Source organism: Eublepharis macularius, chromosome 14, assembly GCF_028583425.1.
Source record: "Eublepharis macularius isolate TG4126 chromosome 14, MPM_Emac_v1.0, whole genome shotgun sequence".
NCBI classification, from domain to species: Eukaryota; Metazoa; Chordata; class Lepidosauria; order Squamata; family Eublepharidae; genus Eublepharis; species Eublepharis macularius.
This window is the reverse complement of record NC_072803.1, coordinates 45,698,266-45,723,670: the sequence shown is the minus strand read 5'-3', so window position 1 is coordinate 45,723,670 and position 25,405 is coordinate 45,698,266. Positions and strand designations below refer to the sequence as shown.

At 43.5% G+C, this 25,405-nt stretch overlaps 1 protein-coding gene across 3 annotated transcripts in view; it reads right to left on the bottom strand.

The window, feature by feature from the left end:
* PBX3 (PBX homeobox 3) overlaps positions 1 to 25,405 on the bottom strand; it is a 238,658-nt gene that overhangs the window by 22,333 nt on the left and 190,920 nt on the right. For all 3 annotated transcript variants that reach the window (XM_054997532.1, XM_054997534.1, XM_054997533.1), the window contains exons 4-5: positions 16,626 to 16,816; positions 13,268 to 13,403 (exon numbers count right to left, since the gene is read on the bottom strand). In XM_054997532.1, coding sequence (XP_054853507.1) covers positions 13,268 to 13,403; positions 16,626 to 16,816 — 327 coding nt within the window. The remainder of the gene's footprint in view (positions 1 to 13,267; positions 13,404 to 16,625; positions 16,817 to 25,405) is intronic.

The window sequence follows — 25,405 nt, the reverse complement described above, 5'->3', positions numbered from 1 at the left end:
AGAGAACACTACAAAACTGTCATCTATTCTTGCTCCAGTAGTATTGACCTATTCTAAAACAAGGTTAGAAAAATTCATGGATTAGGTCCATTAATGGCTATTAACTATGATGACCAAATGAAACCTTCATGTTTAGAGGCAGTATACTTCTGAAAACCAGTTGCTGAGTGGGGCACAATAGGGGAGGCTTTGGCTCCTGAGCCCCTGCTCTAGGCCTTCTGAAACATCTGAATGGCCACTCATGGAAACAGATCAACTACTGATGTGAACCTGGGTAACTATCTGGCACCTTATCAGGGCTCATGTGCTCTCCCCTCACTCCATAAACACGAGTTTATCGACCTTCTTAACCAGAAGTTAAAGATAAAATTTATACCGTAAGTGTGTACATGTGTGATTTATGTATGTATCTTAAAACAGGGTTATGGTGTGAGGTGTAATTAAGTGGCAAGATTGTTTGTGTGTGCCTGTGTACGTATGTGAAAAGGGAACAAAATCATAATGCCAAAAAAGTCAACCCAACATACCTACTGCACTTTTAAAAGTGCTTTTCCTCTGTGAAGATGAAGCAATTAAAATCCCACCCACCCCCAGCTATTCAGCACCAAGAGTTCAAAATGGGCGATTCGGTTTCGTTTTCTCAGCCATGCCGGACGCTCCTCTCGGCTGGTCTGGGAGGAAACGACCGGGCACCCTGACCGGGCGGCTGATCCGCAAGGATTAGCCCCCAGGACTCCCAGGGAGGGAGCCAGGGTCCGGGACGCGGCGGGAAGAACTCCCTGAAATCAATGCGGGGGGGGGGAATTGCCCGTTTGTCCCTATGGAGGCCGGCAGACGTGCGCGGCGCCTCGAGTGCCGCCGGGCAACGAGAAACGGCAAATAAAAGAAACAGGCGGAAGCCCGTAAACAAGCGAATCCCTTCTGTTCTACAAGCGTTTGTGAAGGAGAGGTTGATCTGAAGAAGACTCGTTCTTCCCCTTCGTTGAGTTCCAGAATTTTGTTGGTGCCCCCCCCCCCCCAAAATGGCAGCAAAGAAGCAAAGTCCCGCTCTCGGTAAGTCAATCTCGGCTACCTTGAAGGGGGAGTCGCTCGAAGAGTTGGTGCGCAGGGCGGTGGTGGAAGCCATAAAACCCTTTGTTGACAAGCTGAACGAAACTGATCAAAGGGTGGGCTTAATTGAAAGCGAAGTGAAAACCATTAAGGCAGCAGCGGGGGGGGGGCAGAGAAGTCTGCTCTGGAAAGTGCGTCACTTGTGAAGGCTACAAAAAAGGAGCTGAAGCTGGTTGAGAACCAGCTGATCGGGCTACAGATGGAACGAACGCAGACAATTTTGCGTCTCCAATGGTGAAAGAGGAGGAAAAAGAGGATCTGTGGGAGGTGGTCTCGGAACTATTGGCGATACCCGCGAGGACGACTAAAGAAGAGGTTAAAAGCGCCATTTTGGAGGTCCGTCGGGCTTCTTCAAAATATGCAACAAAGCGACAGTTGCCTCGTGAGATCATTATTGACTTTTCATCTAAAAAGATTCGGGACACCATCCTATATAACTCACACAATGCGGATTTGGACTTTATGGGTTTGAAAGTCAAGATTTTGAAGGACGTTCCATTTCTAGTCCGGAAACGGCGTTTTAAATATAAAAAGTTTGCAGCTCTTCTGAGGGACCATGGAATAAAGTACAAATGGTTATTCCCGGAAGGAATATGGTTCAGCTATAAAGATCAGGCCTATAAGATATTATCAGAAGATCAACTAAAGGATTTTGAGAATAAAAACCCAGAACTCTGCTGCACCGAGAACGAAGAAAAGGAGGAGCCGGAGGGGGGGGGGAGGAGGAGAGCACCGCAACAGCGGTTGCACAGAGAGAACTGCGTCCGGGACCTAGAAGGGGGAGGAAAGTTTAATCAGAATTTGAAATGTTTATTCTCTGTATGATTAACCACTCCATCATTATCCTATGGAGCTATTTTTGTATTATGACAGTATGAAGGGAAACATTGAAGTGTAGTGTTTAGTGTTTGTAGTTCATTCCCCCCCTTTTTCTTTTTTTCTTTTTTCACCCCCCTTTGTCCCTTCCCTCTCCCCTTTCCTTGTGATAGTCTTGTGTAGTGCTGTGTAGTGTTTTGTAGTTATGAAAAATAAAAAAAATTTATAAAAAAAAAAAAGAGTTCAAAATGTAGGTTAGCACAACATATAGAAGTTATTTGCATGTAATTTACATGTTTTTACAAGTTAGGATTTAATGCTATAGGAGTCAGAAATATTCTTCACAGCTTGTGCTAGGAGTACCAGCCAAATACAGCTTTCTGATTTCATTTCAAAACTGATTCTGGGGAGGATTTGGAAGCTTCGGTTAGTCCCAACGGCACTAGCTGGATTACTGACCGGCACCAGCAACCCTGAATCCCTGGGGAAAGGCTGGGTGTAAATATTTAAATAAATTAGTTTGAGGAGGCCATGGTGAAGTAAGTAGAGCATCTGCTTTGCAGGCAGAAGGTCTTGGAGTCAATTTCTGCAATCTCCATTTTAAAAAGAATCAAATAGTCGGTGATGAGAAAGACCTCTAACCTGAGACTCAAGAGAAGCACTGCCAGTCTGAGCAGACAATATTGACCTTGATGGACCAATGGTCTGATACCAGAGAAGGCAGTTCCATGTGTGAGTTCAAAACTAAAGCCCTCACACCTTGATTAGGAAGGGATGGGGCATGTCCATTGGCAACAAAGAGTCTTCTGAGCACATCAAAGTGGACAACACAGTGATCTCAAGCTTCCTGCTTTCCGAGGTCTGTTAATCCACAGAGGATTCCCCCTGTACATTCCCCGTGTCTTGCACATTGCAGACAACCTGAGGACATCTTCTCGGGAACATACAGCAGGGCTCATTTCGAGAGGGAACGCACAGGAACGCAGTTCCGGCAGTTCCCCAAAGAGGTCACATGTCAGGTGGCCCCATCCATCAGCGGCCTGATCTTGAACACTTTGGGCCCCTTTTCAGCCATTTTCAGCCCCTTTTTGCCATATTGGGCCCAATTTTGGCCCTGAATGGCCAGGATTGGGTCCAAAACAGCCAGAATAGGTGATGTCAGGGGGTGTGGCATATGCAAATCAGTTATACTAATGACACTTCCGGTGATGGCAAGAGGCGTGGCATATGCTAATGAGTTATGCTAATGAGTTCCTCCAGCTCTTTTTCTACGAAATGACCCCTGACATACAGTATATGCAAAGCACAGGCCCGACCTTGAGGGCTTCAATGATACCCAAAGTACGAGCGTGAACCTAGAACCTAGTGTGCATCCAACAGTGCACACTAAAGGGGACAATCAGTAGTGGTGGCCTTGCTGCCTTTTGGGGAAGCTCTTTAAGGAACCACAATAAATGTTCAAAGAACCTCAGAGGTCTCTAAAAGGCAGTTTGGAAACTGCTGCTTTTAGTACCCTAAAACACCATTTCCAAATGAATGGTTTTTTAGGATACTACAGCATTTTAAATGCTTGATACCATCGCTTGTGAGGCATTCTGGGTGTTGATGCTTCCAAGTCTTTCTTGGCTTGAGAAGACAAAAGAATTAGAAGTTTTGTGGTGGCGGAAAAAATAAAGCTATTTAGTAGCACATTTTTCATTAAAACAAACTATCTCTTCACATTAAAAAAAAATTCAGAGAACATCATTCTGCTCCCAATCACTGAAGGCCAATTAATTAATTGGGCTTAACTGTATATTAGATTTCAAACAATACCCTTGCACTTATTTATCATGTTAATTACAATGTTAAATAAAAAAGGACAATAAATTACTTAAATCATCAAGATGCACAACTGTGTGGAGATGGTGGCTCAGATTTTCTCCCTGACAAGGACTATTACTTGCGGGAGATGCACATTTGATCTGTGACAGCATCGGTGGTCACTGAAGCATCGTTATCGAAAGTCGGGGAAGCTGCAAATTTATGGACCACAAAGAGTAGACAGAAATTCTGCTGGGTTTCTGCTTGTTTATTTGCAGTGCGTGCTTTCATGCTCGGCTCCTAATTAAATGGAATGGATTGTGAAATTTGGAAATTGTAACACAGAGCTGCATTTGTTTTAATATTGCTAGCTTTTGGGGTGGGGGGGGGAGAGCTGGCTTGTGAACAAAACATCCTCTATTGCAGGGATGTTTTTGGAATTCCTTCCATGGAGAAAGTTACCTGGAGAACACTGAAAAATTGACTTGAAAGGCTAGAAGTAAGAACATGATTCCTGCAGCTTCTTGGAAATCTGTGGGCTTTGCTAACAGACTAACAAAATTACATCTCTAGAATCTGAACATACATCTTCGAGAGAAAGCAGGATGGTTCCCGCTCACAAAGTAGGGGTGCCAATTTGTTTCCAAAAAAATGAAAAAAATAAATTCTTGATGCCCATTTGCTCCATTCAATGGGACTATTAAAAAAGAATGGGAAACACAATGCACGCTAATTATCCATTTGTTGGCTTAGAGTATAGCAGTCTGGTTTAGAAAATTCAAGAGGCAGAGACATTCTCTTCCCTGCTCCTCACACCCCCTCATGCTACAGGCGGTTGCTACTTGTGTTAATAGACTGGCAAAACTATATAGGGTGCCAGTCCCTGATAGGAAGGAAGTTAATTGCTCTCAGCCTGCCTCCCCTAGTGAATTCAGGCACCCAATGGACTACATTTCCCAGGTGCAGCAATCAGGATCTGTTACTGGGAGATGGGGTAAGAGATCTGCTCTTCCTGCTTCCCAGTTTGTTGGCTGACAGGCCAGCATCTGCTGTGGCTTTTGGGTGGATGCAGCCACCCCTGCTCACAGCAAAGAAAAAGGAGGCAACATTCCCAACAGGAACCCAAACAATTAAGCTTTTAAACAGTCAAATGAAAATGAATAAAGTGTTTCCCTCCTGAAACATCTTTCTGAATGACCAAAACTAACACAGCATTTGTAGCTATTTTGTCTAACTGAATCTTGCGTAGAGTTGCACCTTCAAATGTAGTGCCATCAATATGCGTACCACTTGAGTACAAAATGGCAGGTCCTTACCCTGAGGAGCTCACAATCTAAAATTTAAGGAAGAAATGTCAATAAATGGCTGAAAGGAAGATGGGGAAGATGTTCATTCTGGACCCATACACATGCGTCAGATATGTCTGAGTCCTCTCTCCTTCTCCCTGTGAAATGCTGGTTGTTTTCGCTGCTGTTGCTAGGAACCTTCCCCCTCCCCAGGACTGGTAAATAACACCCTACCTTGAACTGGTCTCCCACTTTCCCCCGTTTTCTCGGTTAGCCGTGTATATGTACAGTGTGTGTTTTGTGCTTGCTTGATTGCCTTTTATGTCTCTTTAATAAAAAAGCCTTTTCTATTGAACATTCATCTGCTTTTTTGAGAGTTCTCAAAGAGAATATTTCTGGTATACATAGGTGGAGGTTTCCCAGTTACCCTCTCTTGTTGCATCTCCTTGAATGCTAATTCTCCCAACTCACAAGAACAGCCCCCCCCCCATTAGCGTAATAGAAGGAAGGACAGGCAGTTTTAGGTGGCAGATCAAATCTGTTTAGCTATCAAAAACTGAGAGAATATTAACAAAGAATTGGTTGTGCTATTTTAATTGCTGTTTCTTTTGATGATGCTTGATTTAGATTAGATCCTATAGTGTACACCTGGAATTTGGTTGCCTTTGACAGTTTGGTTTTGAACTCTTTCTTTAGAAATTATACATAAGCTAGTTTGCAGACCTAAATGGGAGACGTAAATATTTAAAATAGTATTTTGTTTTATATATATCCTGACATCAGAACTCACACAATAACTGCAAGATGGAATTCTCATGAAATTTAACCTCATTATAGAAGATGCTAGATTTTTCAACAAGATCTTTATTGGAGATATAAGGATGGATCCAAAGAAACCCTAGCAAAATATAATGGGCGGTGTTTCTACCAATTTCATATCTCTGGGCCACATCCTATGGAGAAACTTTTACAAGTTGTGTGTGTGGGGTGTGGCAGAATACAGTGGGAGATGGGAAATGCCGGAACTCCAAGTTAAGCTTTGCCATAGTTATTTTGATCTCATAATTCAGAAAACAACAAAACTAAGCAATTGTGTAACACTTTCCATATTCAGGAACTGATGCTCTTACTTATAAATATTTGGGCCAAAACACACACTACATAATCAAACCATAATTCAGCCCCAGCTCTGCAAAAAAATAGGTAAGTACATGGGACACTAAATAGTGGTTTCTCTGCATTGTATTACTGATTAAAGTGTATGCCTCTTCCTAACCCCACCCTCTTCAGCACATCTTGACCTGATTCTTACTGAACTCCACTGACACACTTCTGGCAGACTCTGAGAAGGGCCACCCACCCCAAGAGACTCTACTGCACAGGGACAAGCTACCGCACGGCCTTGATAACCAAAAAGCAACTATGGAATCTATTGCAAACACATGCCGATTAGAGAGGTCTAAATTACAGGTGACAGTGCTCTCTCCAGAAGACATTTCATCCCTCTCTCTTCTAAAATTACATCTTCCACATTCTTAAAAATGAAACCACATTCTGAATTCATTTTAATAAACAGATGCCTTTATGTGCTCTATGAGAAGCTTGCACTACACAATCTCTTATATGCCAATATCAAAACAAACCCCATTAATTTCCCACCTGCAACTTAATGCAACATGAAACCAAAACCTGTTTCCTTACCAACTCAGGAACAGAAAGAAGAAAAAGCTAAGGAGGACACCGACAACTGCTAGCAGGAAGTCAGGTTAAGTAGTGGAATTCTCCCAAGTCTGTTTTATTTTTCATTATTCTTTGCCTCCATCTGAGCTGCTAAACAAGGCAAAGATGAATAAACAGAATACAGGCACGTCTATGGACCCTCTCCAGTTACCAAAGCATTGGCTTTCAGCTGAAGATCCTACACTAACCTGTCATCTTATACTTACAGCATGATATTCACTACTGAATTTTTAAAAACTGTGTCCTCCTTTCTCCTTGTTTTAAAAAACTATAGTGATCAGTGGAAAAACAGGATGACAAGAGGATATTTTGGCAAGGGGGTGACTGAGAAGAGGTACCTGCTGTACTCACCTCTTCCTCATGGGAGTTAACAGTACAGGAGTTTTGCCTTCTTCTGGTCTCTCTTTCATACAACCATTTTTAAAATAGTGGTCGAGTCACTGGGAAGAACTAGATTCAAATCCATGAAGCCTACTGAGTGACCTTGGGCTAGTCATTCTAGCCCAATCAAGCTCCTATGATTGTGTCATTAACCTGTTACCCTCATTCCTACAGGCAATAACAACAACAGGCCCAAATACCATCTCTCTCTTCTTTGATAACTGCCATGCACAAGTCTGCATCAGATATTTAGAAATAGGCCCTAATGCTCCACATTAGCTTTGATTTCGTCCCCACATGTTTGGGCTGCCATAACACAGAGACATTTATTTCAGCAGAGTACACTGGTCTGTGATGGGGCACTTGCTTAGACGGCTTCTAAGAAAGGATAATGTCTAAAATGTTTTTTAAATGATGGACTGAAAGAAATTCACAACAGAAACATTACATTAGCTATGACAGCTAAAATGGAACTTCCATATGCAGAGGTAGTATACATCGGAATAGCAGATGCTGGGGACAAACAACAAGGCAGCCCGGCACTTTCACACCCTGCCTGTTGGCTTCTGGCTGAATGTTAAAAAAAACATGGCCTAAGGAGCTTGCCACTCAGTCACACAAGTCCTTGACTCTTGGTCTTGACGAATGAGGGAGCTTCACACATGCATTGGAGTTTCCATCTGCAAAACCTAAGGTGAAAGAGAAATGGGCAGGTCTCCATTCCTCAAGGAGGAAGGCTATGATAAATACATCAGCCCCTGGCTCAATGGACTGCAGCTCCATCCACAGTCACAAAGGAGCCATGGCTTTCCATGTGGTCAGGCTTTTGTGCTCTACAGTTTTTGAGCGTGCCACTGTGCAATGCATATGAAGAGCTCTTTTCTCTTAAAAAACATATCATACATGAATCACACTTTTAAATTCTAATTAGCATCTACCAGCGCTACTTCTCCTGTCAGCCAGAAGGCCTGAGACTAGGCGAGAGCTTTAGGAGTGCAAAAAGAAGTGGAGTGGAAACAACATACCCTGGGGCTGTTTCGCTTGTCCAATAGAGCCAAAACAGGAGGCTCTTGTGTTTATGCAAAGAGGGGGGGGGTCTCTCCCCCCAGTTCTGCAGAAGATTATGGGACTGGCCGCTTCAGCTGTGTGTGTGTGTATATGAACAAAACAGCCATGGGGCAAATTGTTTATACAGGCTGCTACGAAGCCTCCCAAGTTTTGGCTCCAAGGAGGAGGAGGAGAAGGGGAGAAAAAGAAGCCTACTTGAGTGCTCGTCTCTTGCCCCCAGGACAACAGATACTTGGTAGTGCAAACAGCTGCAGGCAGCTGTGGAACAGGAGGGATAATGACTGAGTGCAAAACACAAAACAGGGAAAAGAGATCTTGAGAGGAGAACAAAAAGAGTTTCTAGAGGCCCTTCAGGCTCACGTTTGTTCCTGGAAAGTTCCTTAATTACAGAGAGGAGAGGAGGTGATGGTGGTTAATTTTATGTGTATCAGTGCAGACTGTTGTAAAGAGTGAACTTAATGTTTTATATCTGTTACCAAAGCTAACAGAGGTAACAAATAGCAACTTCTCCACCTCCCAGTTGTAACCTTTACAGCAACTGTGTAACAGATTTCCATTGCTCTTGCTTATGCAGTTCATGGTCTGGCCTGTGAACGGTCCCTTCTTACCGGATGTTTCAACTTCTCAAGACAATGCCATGTGCCTCCACTGCTGAAATCTGCTACCACTGTACTGGAGATCTATTAACCAAATCCCATACTAGGTCTTAATTATAGAGGGGAAAAATCCCTTTGGAGATTATGCTGCTAATCATTCTAACAGGGAACTTCTGAGCCTTTATAGTGTACGCTCAGAGTCTCTGTACACGAGACATCTTACATGAGGACACTCAAGTGAAGAGAGACTCAACGTTCGCCAGGAAGCATAGTTTTAAAAGATGGAGGCAAAGGCTCTGTCAATTCCCCCGCTCCACAGAGCCCTTAAAGGTTGCTGCTCAGAGGATTTGTTAATTTCCTCTTCGCCTCCCTGCAAGGCTCTGTTGATTTCACTTCCCCTTTGGGAGGCCTTTGCCTCTGTCTTTTTAAACTATGCTTCCTGGCTAACATTGCATCTCCGTTCACTTGAGTATCCTAGTGTAAGAGGTCTTGTGTAGAGAGACTCTCAGGCACACACGGACTGAGACAGTGACAGGAATAGAGGATAGCATCTTGGCATGCAAACATACACTCAATACTGTCGTCTGTTACCACCTACACTGGCCCTTACTTACTCTCTGGAACACATGAGATAAACTTTTCCTTAGAATGACAATGGATTTATATGATGCCCCAAAGTTCACAACCCAAGTAAAACGATGAGCCTTTGGGAAAGACCACAGCTCAGTGGCAGAGTACCTGCCCTGCATTTCTGCACCCCAGGAATTATCTTCAGAAGTTCCCAGTTAGCAACAGATGAGAGGGAACAGGGCTGGGAAAGCCCTGGAGGGCTGCTGTCAGTCAGCACCGTTGTGTCACACTGATTCTATCTTCTAAGGGCTCAATTACATGTTTTAGTTTCTTTTGTGTTTACTTTAAACAACTTTTATTCTTTCGCAAATGCAGCCTTTGGAATTAGTTTATCAAGGAGGAGAATGGTCTGTGTATTTGTGTATTTCTTCCCTCCCCAGCACCATCATTTTTCTTACTACAAAAAGCTACCCCAAAGCTTTTTTTATCCCCACTGGGGAAAAATAAGGGCATCTGTAAGTTTTCTCCAGCAGGTGCACATACAGTGCTGGGACGACTCCTTGCATTGAGCAAAACGGCAGGGGAAGAAAGGGTTGACATTTCCCCCTGCCCCCTATCCCATTCTTGATATAGCAGTCCCAGAGACCATATCTGCAAACGGAAAACAAACCTATAACTTGATCTGGGAAGTTCTTGATTCAGAATCTTACCTCTAGGTTGCCTTAGGCAAATCACTCCCCTCTCAGACTAAGCTTTCTCCCCCACCCCAGCTCTCCCCACTTTATATAGAAACTGCCTTTGCAGGGCTGTTGTAAAAACCATAGATAATGTGCAAGATCTCTGATCTAAAGTACTTCGTAAGAGACAAACATTATTATGACTAGGCTAAATGGGTCAATGGTCTGACTCAACAAAAGACTGATGCATATCATCCCTCAGACCACCTCTGTAAAGGAGCCAGACTGAAAGTTAATGTGTTATGTAGTAAGAATTGTATCCTTTTAATAACTGTTTATCATCATCTTCAACCAAAGTTTCACCATTTTCTCTACTCAAAAAAATTGAGCAAGAAAACTAAGAACAGTAAACAGAAGTCTATCAACAGTAATGTTTTGTTCCAGAGCATGTTTAATTTGTAAATGTGCTGAAAGTAAAAACTGCAAATTAGCCTTCATTTAAAAATGCATCCTTAAAGCGTTTATGCAGTTTTTCCAGTCACATCCACCAACTCCCCCCACCAGAGAGAGACAAAATCAAAGTTCCAGTTTTCCAATGCTGTGAGTTTTGCTTTGTCTTTCTGAGCGCTGCTGGTGCAGCAAGCGGCTCACATTAAAGACAACTGTGATGTCTTTAAAAGCCCTGAGTCGTTAAGCTGTATGTTTGGGCATGAATAGAAATCTAAAACTCTCCCCACAGCTAAAGTTGTCTCTTCTGAGGCAGGAGACACGGATTCTGCAGCAGTATTTTAAGACTGTGACACTTCTAATGTACCAAGCGCCTCAGTCGTTTTGTCTACTAGAGTTTTTATTGCCACGGCACAAACAGCTGTCATTGAACTGTTACCGAAGGGCTGTGTTCCAATTGGCTAAGGGTGAGAGGCTTCATAGGGGCTTCAACCAATCGAAGGAAAATTGACCCATAAAAAATACATTTCAATGTATTGACTCAACATTAAGATTTAATGAGCTTATGGCAGGCGAGACGGACCAGCCCATCTAACAATCTGATTGACAGGTAAGGGATTTCACGTCATGGAATGGTGAAAAGACTGTTGCAAGCCTGCTCTTCCCTGTGGCAGCATCCCAAGACGTGCAGTTATAATTTACACAGTCTGAACCTGTAGGATTCAGGGCAGTGCTCAATGGTGGCACAGCAGCTTTGGAACTAACTACTAATACTGATGGAATGCTGGGAAAGAATGGGAAAGAACCAAGGCTCAATGACAGAGCACTTACTTTGCACGCAGAAGAAGCTAGATTTAACTCCTGGCATCTTCAGTTTTAAAAAACCTCATGTACCAGGTGCCAGGGAAGACCATTCCACGCCTGAAGCCTGAAGAGTCACTGGCAGTCACAGCAGACAATACTGACGTAGTTGTGCCAGTGCTCCGACTCTGCGTAAGCCCTGCTAATAACATTCCACATTCTCTCAGGCATTTTGAACTGATCTGTGGGTATTTCAACTACTGCTTTTTGCTGCTGATTTTTTAAATTAATATTGAGGTGTATATTAGGATTTTCTATTAGTTGTACGTCACCTTGGGTGCCTTTCATGCAGAAAGATGATTAAGTTCATAAATAACCGAAAAGCCAAACTGTTAAAACGCTTCTGCATCCTCACTCTGCCCACAAAACTCTAGCAGACCTCAACTCTGGAGAGCACTCTGCCAGTGCTACAATGAACTTCTCATCTTATTCAGTAAAACCATGATCCGGTAAATAACACGGCCATCCAGCCTTGTATGTTGATCATCGTGGGCTCCTTCATGTACACAAGGATGACATAGAAAGAATCAGAGATGAGTATAACTGTGTCCTCTCTGGTGAGCAGGGAGGCTGAAGACAGATTTCACATGGGATGTCTATGCACAAATCAGAACCACAGGATTCATGCAACACACCAGTGAAGAAATGAACACACACAAGAAGCTACCTTACACTGAATCAGACGACTGGTCCATTAAGGTACTGAGACTGGAAGCAATTCTCCAGGGTTGCAGGCAGTGGTCTTTCACACCACCTACCACTGCTTCCTTTTAGCTGGAGATGCAAGGGATTGAACCTGGGACCTTTTTGCCTGCCTACAAGATATTCTACCACTCCTCGCCAATCTTGCAGTGATGCAAGACCAAGGAAACAGACCAAAGCTCTACAGCTGGCAGCCATTATAAATCTGCTTTACCACTGGTAATGCTGGCTCTTGCACAGTCACCAGTCCATCAAGTTTACAAAGGGGAAGCTCCTGAGGGATTGTGCATCACTGAGACTGGTGGGTAAAAGGGAAGCAGTGGAGGATACAACCAACACATCTTCCTGAAGTCAGACTGTGAAGAATGTGGGTGAGACAAAAAAGGCACATTTCAATGAGGTGAATGAGCAGGTTCCCCTCCCCAAGACGTCTAAACACGTGAAGAATAATACAGGATTTCTTAGGGTCTCAGACCTGGAGATTTTCACACCCCTACACAGCCACGCTGCCCTGGCAGATGTAGCTTCATTTGCTTAGCCCTGTGCTCTTGACTCCTCCCTGCTCTATTAAAGATGCAGGGCCATTGCTCAAAGGTACAATGTGTGCTTTATATGCAGGATGTCCTGGTTCATTCCCTGGCATATTCAATGAGCAAGACCTCCAGAAGAAAGGCTGGGGAAATCCCTCCAAGGCAATGGAAGACTGCAGGAAGACAGAGCGGGTAGCACTGCCTGGCAGGAACAGTGGCTTGAGCTTCATATAAATCAACTCTATTTTGGACATTATTGCCCAAAATGCTGTCAAAAGTTTTTTAAAGTTAATTGACACAACACTGGAAGGGGTGGGGGTGGGGAAATCAAGATGAATTGAAATCAGTGTGGTGTAGTGGTGAGAGTGTTGGACTAGGATCTGGGAGACCCAGGTTTAAATCTGCAGTTTGCCACAGGAGCCGAGATCTTGAGCTAGTCACACATACTCACCCTAACCTACCTCACAGGGTTGTTGTGGGTATAAAATGGAAGAGAAGAGAATGATGTAAGGCACTTTGGTTCCCCACTGAGGAGAACAGGGGAGGTATAAATGAAGTAAATAATAAATAAAGACTCTTCTTTAGAACTCCTCAGCTGTGCCAGACTCAGGATGCTACTGGAAAGGCAGGCTAAGAGGGAAGCCCTTTTTCTCAAACAACTGGCAGAAGTCCCAGCCTACCTGCGATACTGTGATGCTGCATTTCTTTGCCAGCTCTTCTTTGGCTTCTTCGCTGGGGTAGGGATTGCTGAGGTGAGAGTAAAAATACTCGTTCAAGATTTCTGTGGCTTGTTTACTGAAGTTACGCCTTTTCCGCCTGAAAAGTAAAGAAAACAAAAGAAAAGAAAACAAATCCCAGCTGTGAGAGGTGATAATTGAAAGCTAACGAGGAGGCAAGTGCAGGAGAAGGGATCTCTCCAGCTTCTTCTGACTGGGGGTTAAACTAAACTGTTAAAGAAAGACAGCTTGAAAAGCAGCCCTTTGGAATGGGGCAATTTAGATCCGAACCACAGGATCAGTTCTTGTTTTAAACTCCTCTATGCTCTTTCTCCCGGCCTCTAGCAGTCTCCTTTATGAGTCTTTGATACAAGTATCAGGGTGAGGGGAACAATTCCGTGAAGTATTGTATCAACAGCATCTTTATAATATCATCTAGGATAGGATAGGGGTCATTGATACATTGAACTGGGCTGTACTGCCAGTTCTTTCAATATAAATGTTTCTGCCTATTAGATGAACATTTCATGAATATGATGAAATGAGTTCTTGTGCTGGAATAAATTTTGTTAGTCTCTAAGGTGCCACTTAACTCCTGTTTTATTTTGGTGCTACAGGCCAACATGGTATTTAGGCATCAGTAAAGGATTTAAAAATGCATAGGACTAGTTACTGGTTTTTATTGGCCATATAAACAAGCCAGTATGGAGGTGTTGGGGGGAGGACAGTAAAATTGTCTGTATGCCTGGATTTATGGAAAGAATATTTGCCCCCCCCCCCAAAGCTATGGATACTACTGGTTATCAAATTCCATCATGAGTAATTGTTATATTATTAAGGTATTTGAAGAAAAAACACAGGCGGCCGTAATTGATCCTTCTCACCCAAGACTGATTAATGTAATACTAGCCATGCTGATTCTGACCAATGGTCCATCCAGTCCAATATCCCGCCTCCAACAGATGCCCCTGGGAACCCCACCAGCAGGGCCTGCGATCAACAGCCCTCACCTGCTGCTGGCTGCCTAGCATCAAACAATCCAAGGAATTCTGCTGGAGGTCCTATTTGGCAATCATGGCTAGGCTCAACGACAGACCATGAAGACTTAGACTAGGGCTTCTGTTAAATATGCTGATGCCCTGCTAAAGGTTGGTAGAATTTTTCCATGATTGTATACTCATAATGCTCATGTTCAGTTTTTTAAAACATGAGTTTCATTCAAGTTTTTTTTTAAAGTCCTGAGAAACCTTTCTCTACAACTTGCTTTGCCTTCCCTGTCCTCTGAGTATTTTTTTAAAAAAAACAAGAGTGCTTGTCAGAAAACTCACTCTAAGTGTTTTTGCTCCAAGCTCCATTTTCCCTCCAGGCTCCCTGCCTATGGCATAGGATGACTACTCCACAGGGAACTTCCATCTGGCATGCTGCATCCCATCAGTATCATGGCATGCCTGTCCCCCGGCAATCAGCTGCTCCCCTCCGGAGTCAGGTTTATCTCATTACTCCTCTTCCACTTATTTTGCCTTCAGTTCATGTTCTTTGCAAAGAACCACTTTCCATTCTAAAGGGTTTTGCTTCCTTTCCAACTTTGGGCTCTGCCACAAGTAACTTGTTTATTACTGACACTAGACTGCCTTTGTTTAACACACAAAAGCTTTCGCTAGTCTCCAATCCTCATACTGCACATCTGACAATGAACCTTGTAACCAACCACTCCTAAAGATCAGTGGCCCAATTTTGAAGGCATCCCTTGGCATCAGAGAAATCACATATCCCACTTGGCAGCCATGCCTCTTGGTTCTGCTGTACTGGAAAGCTCATATCCCTTGGAAGCTCATATACGTACAGTTTGCAAATACAGCCAAAATGATTCTTGCTTATTCTGGATGATCCCTGTTTTGGCTGCTCACACACAATGGCTCAACCTCATGAGGGCTGAAGACAGTACTAACATTTCAAAAGTAAGAGGGGCTGTTTTTTAGATACACCTACCAGCTTTGAAACAATTGTACGTTTCTATTCCTATACAAGCCCCAACCCTAAATACTATGATTTCCCCGTGGGGTTCAGTTTGAACCCAGAAAAAGCCAGCTACGGAGAGAACATATTAGCCAGTGCCTGAGTCCTCACCAACATATATCCCAGATGTCAGTAATTTTTAAACATGTAAGCCAATTAAAAGCATTGTGAGTATACCAGAAACATGTGTGAAGGCTAAACCACCATTTGGGGTGCGGGTGCACATGTGGATAATGAAAGGTGAGAAACTGGGAACTCAATGCAGCTGAAGGACCCTCTGTTAAAACGTCTCCCTTCACCCCAAATCAGCATGAGATCTTCCTGTAGTACAAAATGCAGAGCAAGATCCGTGTCCAATAGCACCTGAAAGACCAACTAGATTCCCAAGATATGATTCCCCAGGTACCTTGGAAATCTTGCTCTTCAACAGCAGACCAACACAGCTACCCATCTGAAACTAGTACAGATTGATTAGTTAAAGTCAGTGGCACAACTTCATGCTACATTTGCAAACTGAAGTGCCCCTTTTGTCACTGTTGCCCCCTTCCTTTGGGGAAATGTCTGCATTTAAAGGCTTTGCCGTAGCAAAGATTCCCTTTAAAAGCCCCATGCTGAGTCACCTGAGAGTAAATAGATTCTTTCGGCCAAATGCCTCGCTGGGCAGATGAAGCTCATCCAAAAAGTTGGTTTCATTTGCCAGCCTGAGACTTTCCACTCTGCTGCTACTTCAACTCAAACATCTTAGAAGTGCAAATTAAAAGGATATTGAATGGTTAACACCTACTAACAACTGCCAAATCAACATAATGTAGCTATTGTGTTATTTAAATTAGAATTTTCTCTACCTGGTGTCATTTAGTCTTCCCATTACCTTGCTAGTGTTCCATTCCCCTTCTATCCCCACTTACTTTAATTGAAATCTATGTGATCTCAATGACCCTTCTGTGGAATCCTCAAACACAGAGGGAGAGAGATGGTTGCAATACTGCCGAACTTACCCCTTTACTATAGGGTACACTGAAAAGAACGTGGCACAGATTTGTGCAAGGGGGGGTGCTGAGAAAGATTGTGTGACATTTTTATACTCTTTGCCGGTCACTGGGTAAGAACCGCATTGTACAGGTCCATCCTTGCCCCCCATGTACCAAACCTTCCCCCTTGCCCACTTTGACCCTGGCCCTAAGGGGACTCCGTCGCTATTGTATTCTGTAAAGCCAAACATTACACTGCGGACTGTAAATAAATTATGGTAAATAGTGAGGGAAGTGGCACTAGGTGAGCCACTCAACAGCTTCCAATCACCTACCTGGCGTCAAGGAACCGTGATCTCAAGATCATGACTGCTTCACAAGTGCTTTGTTTGAGCTGCATCTGAATGGAGCTGAACTTCCGATGGATGATGCCCACCATCCTCTCAATCTCCTTTGGAGAAATTGGACGCGTTCGGCTTTGCTCTCGGAGAAGGTTCATCACGTGCGTGGTAAATTCATTACATGCCTAGGAAAGAAAGGGTCAGTTAGAGGGCAGCTCTGGTAAGACCATACAAGAGCTTCTGACTCCCCGCCCAAATTAACCACATTTCCAGATGCCCAGCTTGATAACATTTTCTATGAACACAGGGTACGAAGGTATGGGATGCAGCAATCTTGCTGAAGCAAACCAAGTGTGGGTCCAGACAGGGCTTTAATGGCAGGCTTCCTGGGACCCCCCTGCAAACCTGATGGACAACGTTTCATAACTGAAAGAAGAGGCAATGTAAGTGCAATTTAATTCACATGGAATAGTCTGAGCAAGTCATGCCAAAAGGGATCAAAACAATCAGGTTCTGGGGGGTTACCATTCAGGCTGGTTGGTAACCTCTCAACTGAGAGATTTTCATCAGTAATATCATCTAAAAAGTTGCAGGGTTTGGGTATCTTGATTATCTTACTAGAGGAAACAGGGAGAACAGAGCAGGTGGTTGAGTGGCATTCAGCTCAAAATGTGTGGTTCTGGGACAATGGTATGAAACCTGAATCCATGTTGATCTTGGGGGACTGGCTGGGTTATGATTTGTGTGAGTCTATGATATGTGAAAAACAAATCAGCTGTACAGTACAAACTCTTCCCCACCATATACCTCCTCCCTGCATACTTGTTTTCCATTTTTAACCTTTTTAAAGCTACCCAGCTTGAGGAAGAGTTCCGTGCAACTCAGAAGCTCTCATATCATATGTGAGTTAAGGTATTTTACTACTATGGAGCTCACAGGGTGACCTTGGGCAAGTCACACACTCTCAACCTTACCTATCTCAGAGTTGCTGAAAGGACAGAATGGGAGAAGAGATCCATGCACACCACTCTGAGCTCCTTTAGGAAAGGATGGGATAGAAGTGTATAGTTAGATAGATAGGATGTCTTGAAGAGCAGTCGTCTGTCAGCAGAAGATGGAGTCTTTTTTCCCAAAATTTTCCACTGCCACAACCTCCTGTCTCTCTATTCTTCTGCCCTTTCTAACTCATGACATCACATCCAAACAAAAATCTGCTTCAGTGATATAATTCTTCATGCTTCTGAAACCTCTTAAGTCACAACTCTCCTCTCACTAATCCCATCTCAAGTTTTCATGTCCAGCTCCTTTCAACCTGATTGCCAGCACTTTCCAAATTGCATGCTGGAACAACAACAAAAAATTACCAAAGGCTTCTGTGAGCTCAAACTATCCACCCACAAAAGAGGCTCCCTGGTGTATCTCTGGATGATTCACAGCTATTGGCCTGTGTTGGCGGTGGGTAATTTGGCTGTCTTTCTGTATCAGAAATGAGTGGACCACTAATGTGGACCTGACATAATAGGTGATTCTGCTACCCAATTGCTTTTCATGAATTATTGATCTGTCGACTCAGGCATGTGACTCAGTGGAAGAGCCTCTATTCTGCATGCAGAAAGTCCCCGGTTCAGTCCCAGCATGTACAGTTAAAAAGGGACAGGCAATAGTTGATATGAAAGACTTCTGCCTGAGACCTTGGGCAGCCACTGCCAGTCAGAGTAGACAATACTGACCTTGATGGATGAATTGTCTGATTCAGTGTAAGGCAACTTTATGTGTGTTCATGTGAGAGCCATGCTCAGAGCAGTTATTTATGCAGAATCACACAGGGAGGACCCTGTGTGATAACTCACCCTTACATTCTAAGAGTAAACTTTTTCAAGGGCAAGTACATACACCACCAGTTTTACTCCAGGGAAGAAGTGCACTATGACTATCAAAAGTCCGGGGAGAATACTATCCTACTCTAATAGTCACAGAATCATAGAGTTGGAAGGGGCCACACAGACCATCTAGTCCAACCTCCTGCACAGTGCAGGATCAGCCTAAAGCATCCCCTCGGCTGCCTCTATTATCCCAACAGTGCAATCCTAAGCAGTGTTATACTCTTCTTGGAAGGGTTTAACTGGCTCAGGATTGCGCTGCCAGTGCTGTCACCATCAGGCCCATTAGCCTGCAGAGGGGTAAGGAGGTGAAAAGTGAAAAGTTTACTCTGCTCAGGGGAAAAAAAATCATCCTTTCCTCCAACGTTTGCTGCGAACGTCTCTTGCAACGTATTAACCGAAGCCATCTATGAATGCAAAAGCTGATTAGCAATTTGGCAACAGACCAGCACATCCGCAGGATTCATAGAGCTTCCTTTTAAACCAGTAGTTCATACATGATTAATTAGAACATCTCATTTATGTAGTGTGCACTTTAGCTCATTACTCTAAGTAAAATTTGTTAAGTATTTACATTTAGATAATTAAAATCTGGGTACACCCTTTAGAAAGATGTGTACACTCATGGCAAAGCGATTCCCCTCTGCCTTTACATGACCAAAAGCAAAAACTACAGGCTAACTCATACTATACCACTCCAGAAGCAATACCCCATGAAACTACAGTATCTCGCCCCACAGGGCACAGTCTCTGTGTGTGTGTGTGTAGCTAGAGAACACATGTCTACTATACACAAACAGGGAGAGAGACTCCGGTCTCTGCAGCTGTCTCACCAGAACTCTGGCTCAGTGGGGAAGCACATGCAGAAGGTCCCAGATTCAATTCCAGGCATTTCTTGATAAAGATAATTGAACAGTACTGAGCTAGAGAGACCAATGGGACAACTCTGAATAAAGCAGCTCCATGTAAGAAGGGGCTACAGCTCTACCTGTTCAAGACAAAGCATCTTCATTTAAGGGATTTCTAGCAGGTGCTGGCTGGGAAAGAACTTTTCTCTGCCTAACCCTGGAGATTCATAAACATATGAATCTTCTCTATATATTCGAGGACCACAGTTCTCTTTGTCAGATGCATCTGGCGGGGAGGGCTGTGGTTATCGAAGGCTTGTGCTGCAGTAGAATTGTATGGTCTTGGTGGTGCTGCTGGACTCTTTTTGATTTTGCTACTACAGACTAACAGGGCAAACTCCTTTGAACCTTTACACAAGCAAACTGATCCCCACATCAAAAGGAGCTGTTTGCATCTCCATATCAAAGGATTTGTTTACATCCCTCCTCTCCTCCTCCCCTCCCCTCTCCTCCTCTATATTTGACCAGTTTCTTTCTGCCCTCCATGCATCTGACGAAGAGAACTGTGATTCTCGAAAGCTTATGCTACAATAAAATTGGTTAGTCTTAAAGGTGCTACTGGACTCTTTTTGATTTCTCTATACTCAGTCATACCATTGGTTCAGTCAGAGTAGATAATGCAGAATGGGGAAGATCAATGCTCTGACCTGGTATAATCAGCTCTATCTTAATAGCTGAAGTCCAGCACAGTGGCTTTGGATACAGTAGGCCCCAGATTTAGTCTCTGGCATTGGGAAATGAGTATGTATAATATTGTTTTCATGAATTATTCTGCTAAATAAGGGAGAAGGGCAGTAAGCACAGCATTTGAACCACCATGTTTGCAAATAATTCTGGAGCGGTTTCCACACAGTAACAGGCTTGTGTGATTTCCATGATGCTGGTACAGCTGCTGATACAGTGCAGCAGCAACAGGGCTTACACATGCCAAGTTAACCTGCAGTTTCCCTGCCCCAGTTCCCCAGCAGTAGCCATCCCCCCACTCCCTGGGCCATTGAGGTTTTTCATGTTTTTTTTTTAAATGTCAATTTGATATCACTGTATCAATATATCATTATAACAATAAGCATAGGCCTCTCCCCTTATCTCTTGGCCTTCTGCAAATGACGCAAAACAGAATTATTCAAAAAGTTTTTTTACTCAGATAGGAGGGTCGTATTGTAGGGATGAAGTCTCAGATGCTTCTCTAATGAGTTAGGGACCACAGCCTTCACCATGTTGCCTTCCATACTATCTGCTGCTTTAAATATGTACACCTATGCACTACCGTGCTTCATGTTGTCAGATGTTAGTCCTAGAATTCATTATGTTCTGTTTCAGCATTTCTTCTACTCTGTATCGGATCCTTGCTAATGGTATGTCTTTGCAAACTTGTTTATATTCACCCTATGGCATTGTTTATGGAAATATTCTTGACACTGTATGGAAATGTACTTGATATACTGTACAGATATGTACTTGATACTGATTGTATTAAGTTTGTACTGTGTAATCCGCCTTGTGTCTCAGCAAGAAAGGCATAAATAAATAAATAAATAAATAAATAAATAAATAAATAAATAAATAAACGAACGAACGAACGAACGAACGAACGAACGAACGAACGAACGAACGAACATTACACTCACCGTGGGGACTGGCATTCCTGCAAAAGTATATTTTCCCTTGTCCTACCATTTAGTACAACTCCCTACATGAACCTGGGTTATTACACTGCAAGATTCCCTACGCCAGAATCATGCTGATGTGCATTGCAGTTGGCAAAACGCATGAGATAACGGTCCTGATTCTTGCACTGAGATTTGCTAAATTATATGCCCAGGGTGTGGAGAAGACACAGCACGAGAACACCAATCCATTAAGCAACAGCAACTTCTAAACTGGCATCCATTTTGGAATGACGAGGCACAAAGGGTGGCCATAACCTTCTCACTTTCCCATCAAGTTTCTCCCTTCTTACTCTGAAGTTAGATTGACGGGGACCAGGAGCACTGCAGTGACTCCATCACACTTTCCCCAGAGAAGCTTATCAAATCAACTATTTTTGAGAAAACTTCTGAAAGCCCTTCTGTTCTAACAGATGGTTGGGAATGGGGTTTGAATTTGAATTGCACACTGAGATTCCTATTGTAATACATTATTTGCTTCTTTATATGGTGTTCATGCTAGTCTAGGGTATCCTGTTTTTGGTGACGGTTTTGTTTTATTTACAGGCATAGTAGGTTGGCCTGAAGACTTTGTGGGACTACATGGAATACTGATTGAATAAATAAATATTTACAAGCTGCTGGGACATTTTTTGGTACTGGATCACTCTGGCACAAGTAATGTTAGCAAGCCATCTCAGGTTTTAGATTAGGATCTTTATTTAATCTGTTCAAAGATACTTCTGGAACAGCATTTAGGAAAAAAAGCAGGGGAGTGGCCAAGTCCTGGCTCTGTTCTCCCAGCTAGGCTTTTCTGCACCCAACCTAAGAGCTCCCCCAGTGCTCTGGAGAAGGTGGCAATCCTCAATTTATATCAATCTCAAAAAAGTATAATTTCTAGAAGGTATCTGGTGGATCAGGCTAAAGTTTCATAGAGTCCAGCATCCTGTTCCCCAAAGTGGTCAACATGGCAATGGCCAAAAACCCCACTTGGTGTTGCTATCCCATCAGTCACTAGATTCTGAATCTGGAGGTTGTATTTAACTATTATAGCCAATAGCTGTTGATACACCGATCCCCCAGGATGATCCCCCTACAACAGACCAAAACAGTGGCCATCAAATTATGTGGCTGAGAATTCCATGAATTAATTATCAGAGTGTGGTGCTGAGGGTCTGTTGCTTGGTTTCTTGGCCTCTGGCCTAAGAGGTCCTGCAAGGCGCCATCTCATCCCCCATGCTTTTTACCATCTATGTGAAGGTGCTGGAGGAAGCCATCCAGATATTTGGGCTGAGCTGCTACCAATATGCAGATGACAAACATCTTGTGCTTGAAAAGGTACCTGGAGGCAGTTTTGGGATGGATGATAGCTAACAACCTGAAACTTAAACCAGAAGGAGAAGGTTTGACCAAAGAAATGGCCCTTCCTGAGTGGAGGGAGGAGAGCCAGTTTAGTGCAGTGGTTAAGAGCGGCAGAATTCTCATCTAGAGAACCAGGTTGGATTCCCCACTCCTCTGCTTGAAGTCAGCTGGGTGACCTTGGGTCAGTCATAGCTTCTAGGAGCTCTTGGAGCCCCACTCACCTCATAGAATGATTGTCATGAGGATAATAATAACACACTTTGTAAACCACTCCGAGTGTAGGATTAAGTTGTTCTGAAGGACTGTACAGAAACTGAATGTTGTGGTTGTTATCTTGCCACTGTGGTGCATGCCCTGAGCATATCTAATTTAGATTACTGTAACAACAAAAACAACTGTGCTTATATAGCGCTCTTCTAGACAGATTAGTGCCCCACTCAGAGTGGTAAGCAATGTCAGTGTTATTATTATCCCCACAATACCGCTGGGGTTGAGAGAAGTGGCTTACTCAAAGCCATCTGCTGAACTCATGGCAATAGTGGGATTCAAACCAGCTAAGTGCTGCTTCACAGTCCAACCATTTAACCACTATCGTACAGCAATTTCCTACTGTGTGTTCTACATTGGACTGCCCTGAAGACTGTCTGGAATCTACAGTGCGCAAAGAATGCTGTGGCCAGAATGCTAACTGGAATGAGTCATAGGGACCATATTACTCCACTTTTGTTCCATCTACATTGGTTCCCAATTTGCTTCTAGGTCCAATCCTATATGGCTTGGGGCTAGCATAGGCAAAGAATCACCTACTCCCATATGAACCTACCCAACCACTCTGGTCATCTTCAAAGGCCCTGTTTTAATGGGCGGCAACCCCATAAAAGGCCTTCTTGGTTGTGGCACCAAAACTTTGGCTGTCCTTTCCCAGGGAGGTTTGTCAGTCTCCTTCTATTGCCCCCCTCCCTTTTTGTGTGTATAAAGTTTTATTTGCTTTCAATATTTTATATGTATCTGTATTTTAAATGCTATTTTCATGTTTGAAATGTTTTCATATTCACCACCATGGAGGCCCTGAGTTTGATGGAAAGGCAGCATCGAACTCTTTTAAATAAATAAAATAATTATACATTGAGCGAAGAGGCATTTTCTTTTGTCTATTATGAAATTATTACTAATTGATTTTATTGGGTGAGCCACAAAGGAGAGGGGAAAATCTCTTTATTCATTTTTTCTACATCATGTAATATTTTATAAGCCTCTATAACATCCACAAGTTATCATTTTTTTCTAAACTAAAGAGCCCCACATGCTCTGAGCCTTTCCTTACAGGAAAGGTGCACCAATCTCTTGATTATTTTAGTTGCCCTCTTCCAGCCCCATATCCCTTCTGCAATGGGGCAACCAGAAGATATCTGTGCAAGTGAAAGAGGCAGGTTCCCAGCTGCTCTGGGAGGTTTGGGACGCTTACAATACTTTTGCCTACAGCAAAAATGTATTTCAATGTAATTATAGAAGATAGCTTTCAATATGTCATCTCTATTATAGTAGCTGTAAATTATGAAGAGAAGCATTTCTCTTGGCGCTAAGAAAGTGGGAGAGAAGCTGATGGCGTGACACACTTTCTGGAGGGTTCCCCCCGCCTTCCCTGCTGCTTTAAAGTGCATCCCCCTAACCGGCAACAAATGTCAAAATCAAACTCTGGGGAGGGGGGAATGCTGCAGTACAGACAATATCGGCTTTTCCTGCTGGGTTCAAAGAGGTGAGAACAGCACAAAAAGCAGTAAGATTATGATAGAGCTTCAAAGATGGGGGGAGGGGAGGAGGCTACATAGTCTAAGGGCCAAATCAGAGGTCCAGAAGGAGCAATTTGCTTTGTTTCTTGCTTCTCCCATAACATTTAAGACAGGGGCCCCTAATCTCAACAGCGGGGCCAGAGCTCAGCAGAAGAGCATCTGCGTTGCCTACAGTCCAAGATTCAGATCTCCAGCGCATCCTGGTATCTGAGCACTTGGGCAGCAGATGTTCGGGAAAGATTCTTATCTGCCTGGAGATCCTGGAGAGCCATTATCAGGCAAAAGAGATGAAACTGAGCCAGATGGACATGGGTCTACAGCAGCTTCTCGGTGGCAAAAGATCTCAGTGTGGGTTCTGCAAGACTTGAATGCCCAAATTTGCTATCAATCATCTGGAATTGCTATAGAGGTCACATTTCTCAGACCATCATGCGTTGTGTGAAGGATGGTGACACAGCAGCTATTAAAATACAGCAACAGCAAGTTCTACAGACCATCTTCATACATTATATTAAACTTTCCCCCCATTTTTCCCTTGAATGTACCACTTCTAGCTCCCTGGTTAGCATTTTTAACAGGGGATGCATTTTAAAGGCAAGGAAAGGTTGAAAACCCAGCAAGACTGGCTCTGCCTGCATGGAAGATAGAAAAGGCTTTTTTAGTTCCCTTCTCCCTAGCATGAGCAATCAGAGGCTTTGGCAGAGCTCCTCCCCTTATCTACCTCTGCACTCTCAGTTGCCCGAGTCTTCGCTCACATCATGGAAAAACCTGTAAAAAGCACCTCTGTTGAAGATCATACCTGGAAGAAAGGGGTTAAAGAGCCCTTTGCCTATTTCTCAATATGGAGGGAAGCAAGCAAAATGCATGCAGGAGAGATTTTGGGAGGATTATATTGGGGGGCCAAGGTAAATAAGTTCCTGGGGCAAAACTGAGACCCACTATCAAGCCCTTCCATATGCTGCCCCCAGTCCTCTGCCTTTTCTCCTGGGACAATAACAAGACACATCTGCCAGCCTTATCTTCACAGAGAGCTCAGGCCTAAATTGCTCAGCTGAAGGCACACATCCCCCCCACCATCTACCTGTCTACCTTCCCACTGCTTCCACCTGTAGCAACCTCCGGAAAACTTGCAGCCAATCAAGGTGGAGAAGCAGTCCCATTTTCCCCTCAGCTGTAGAGACAGGCACA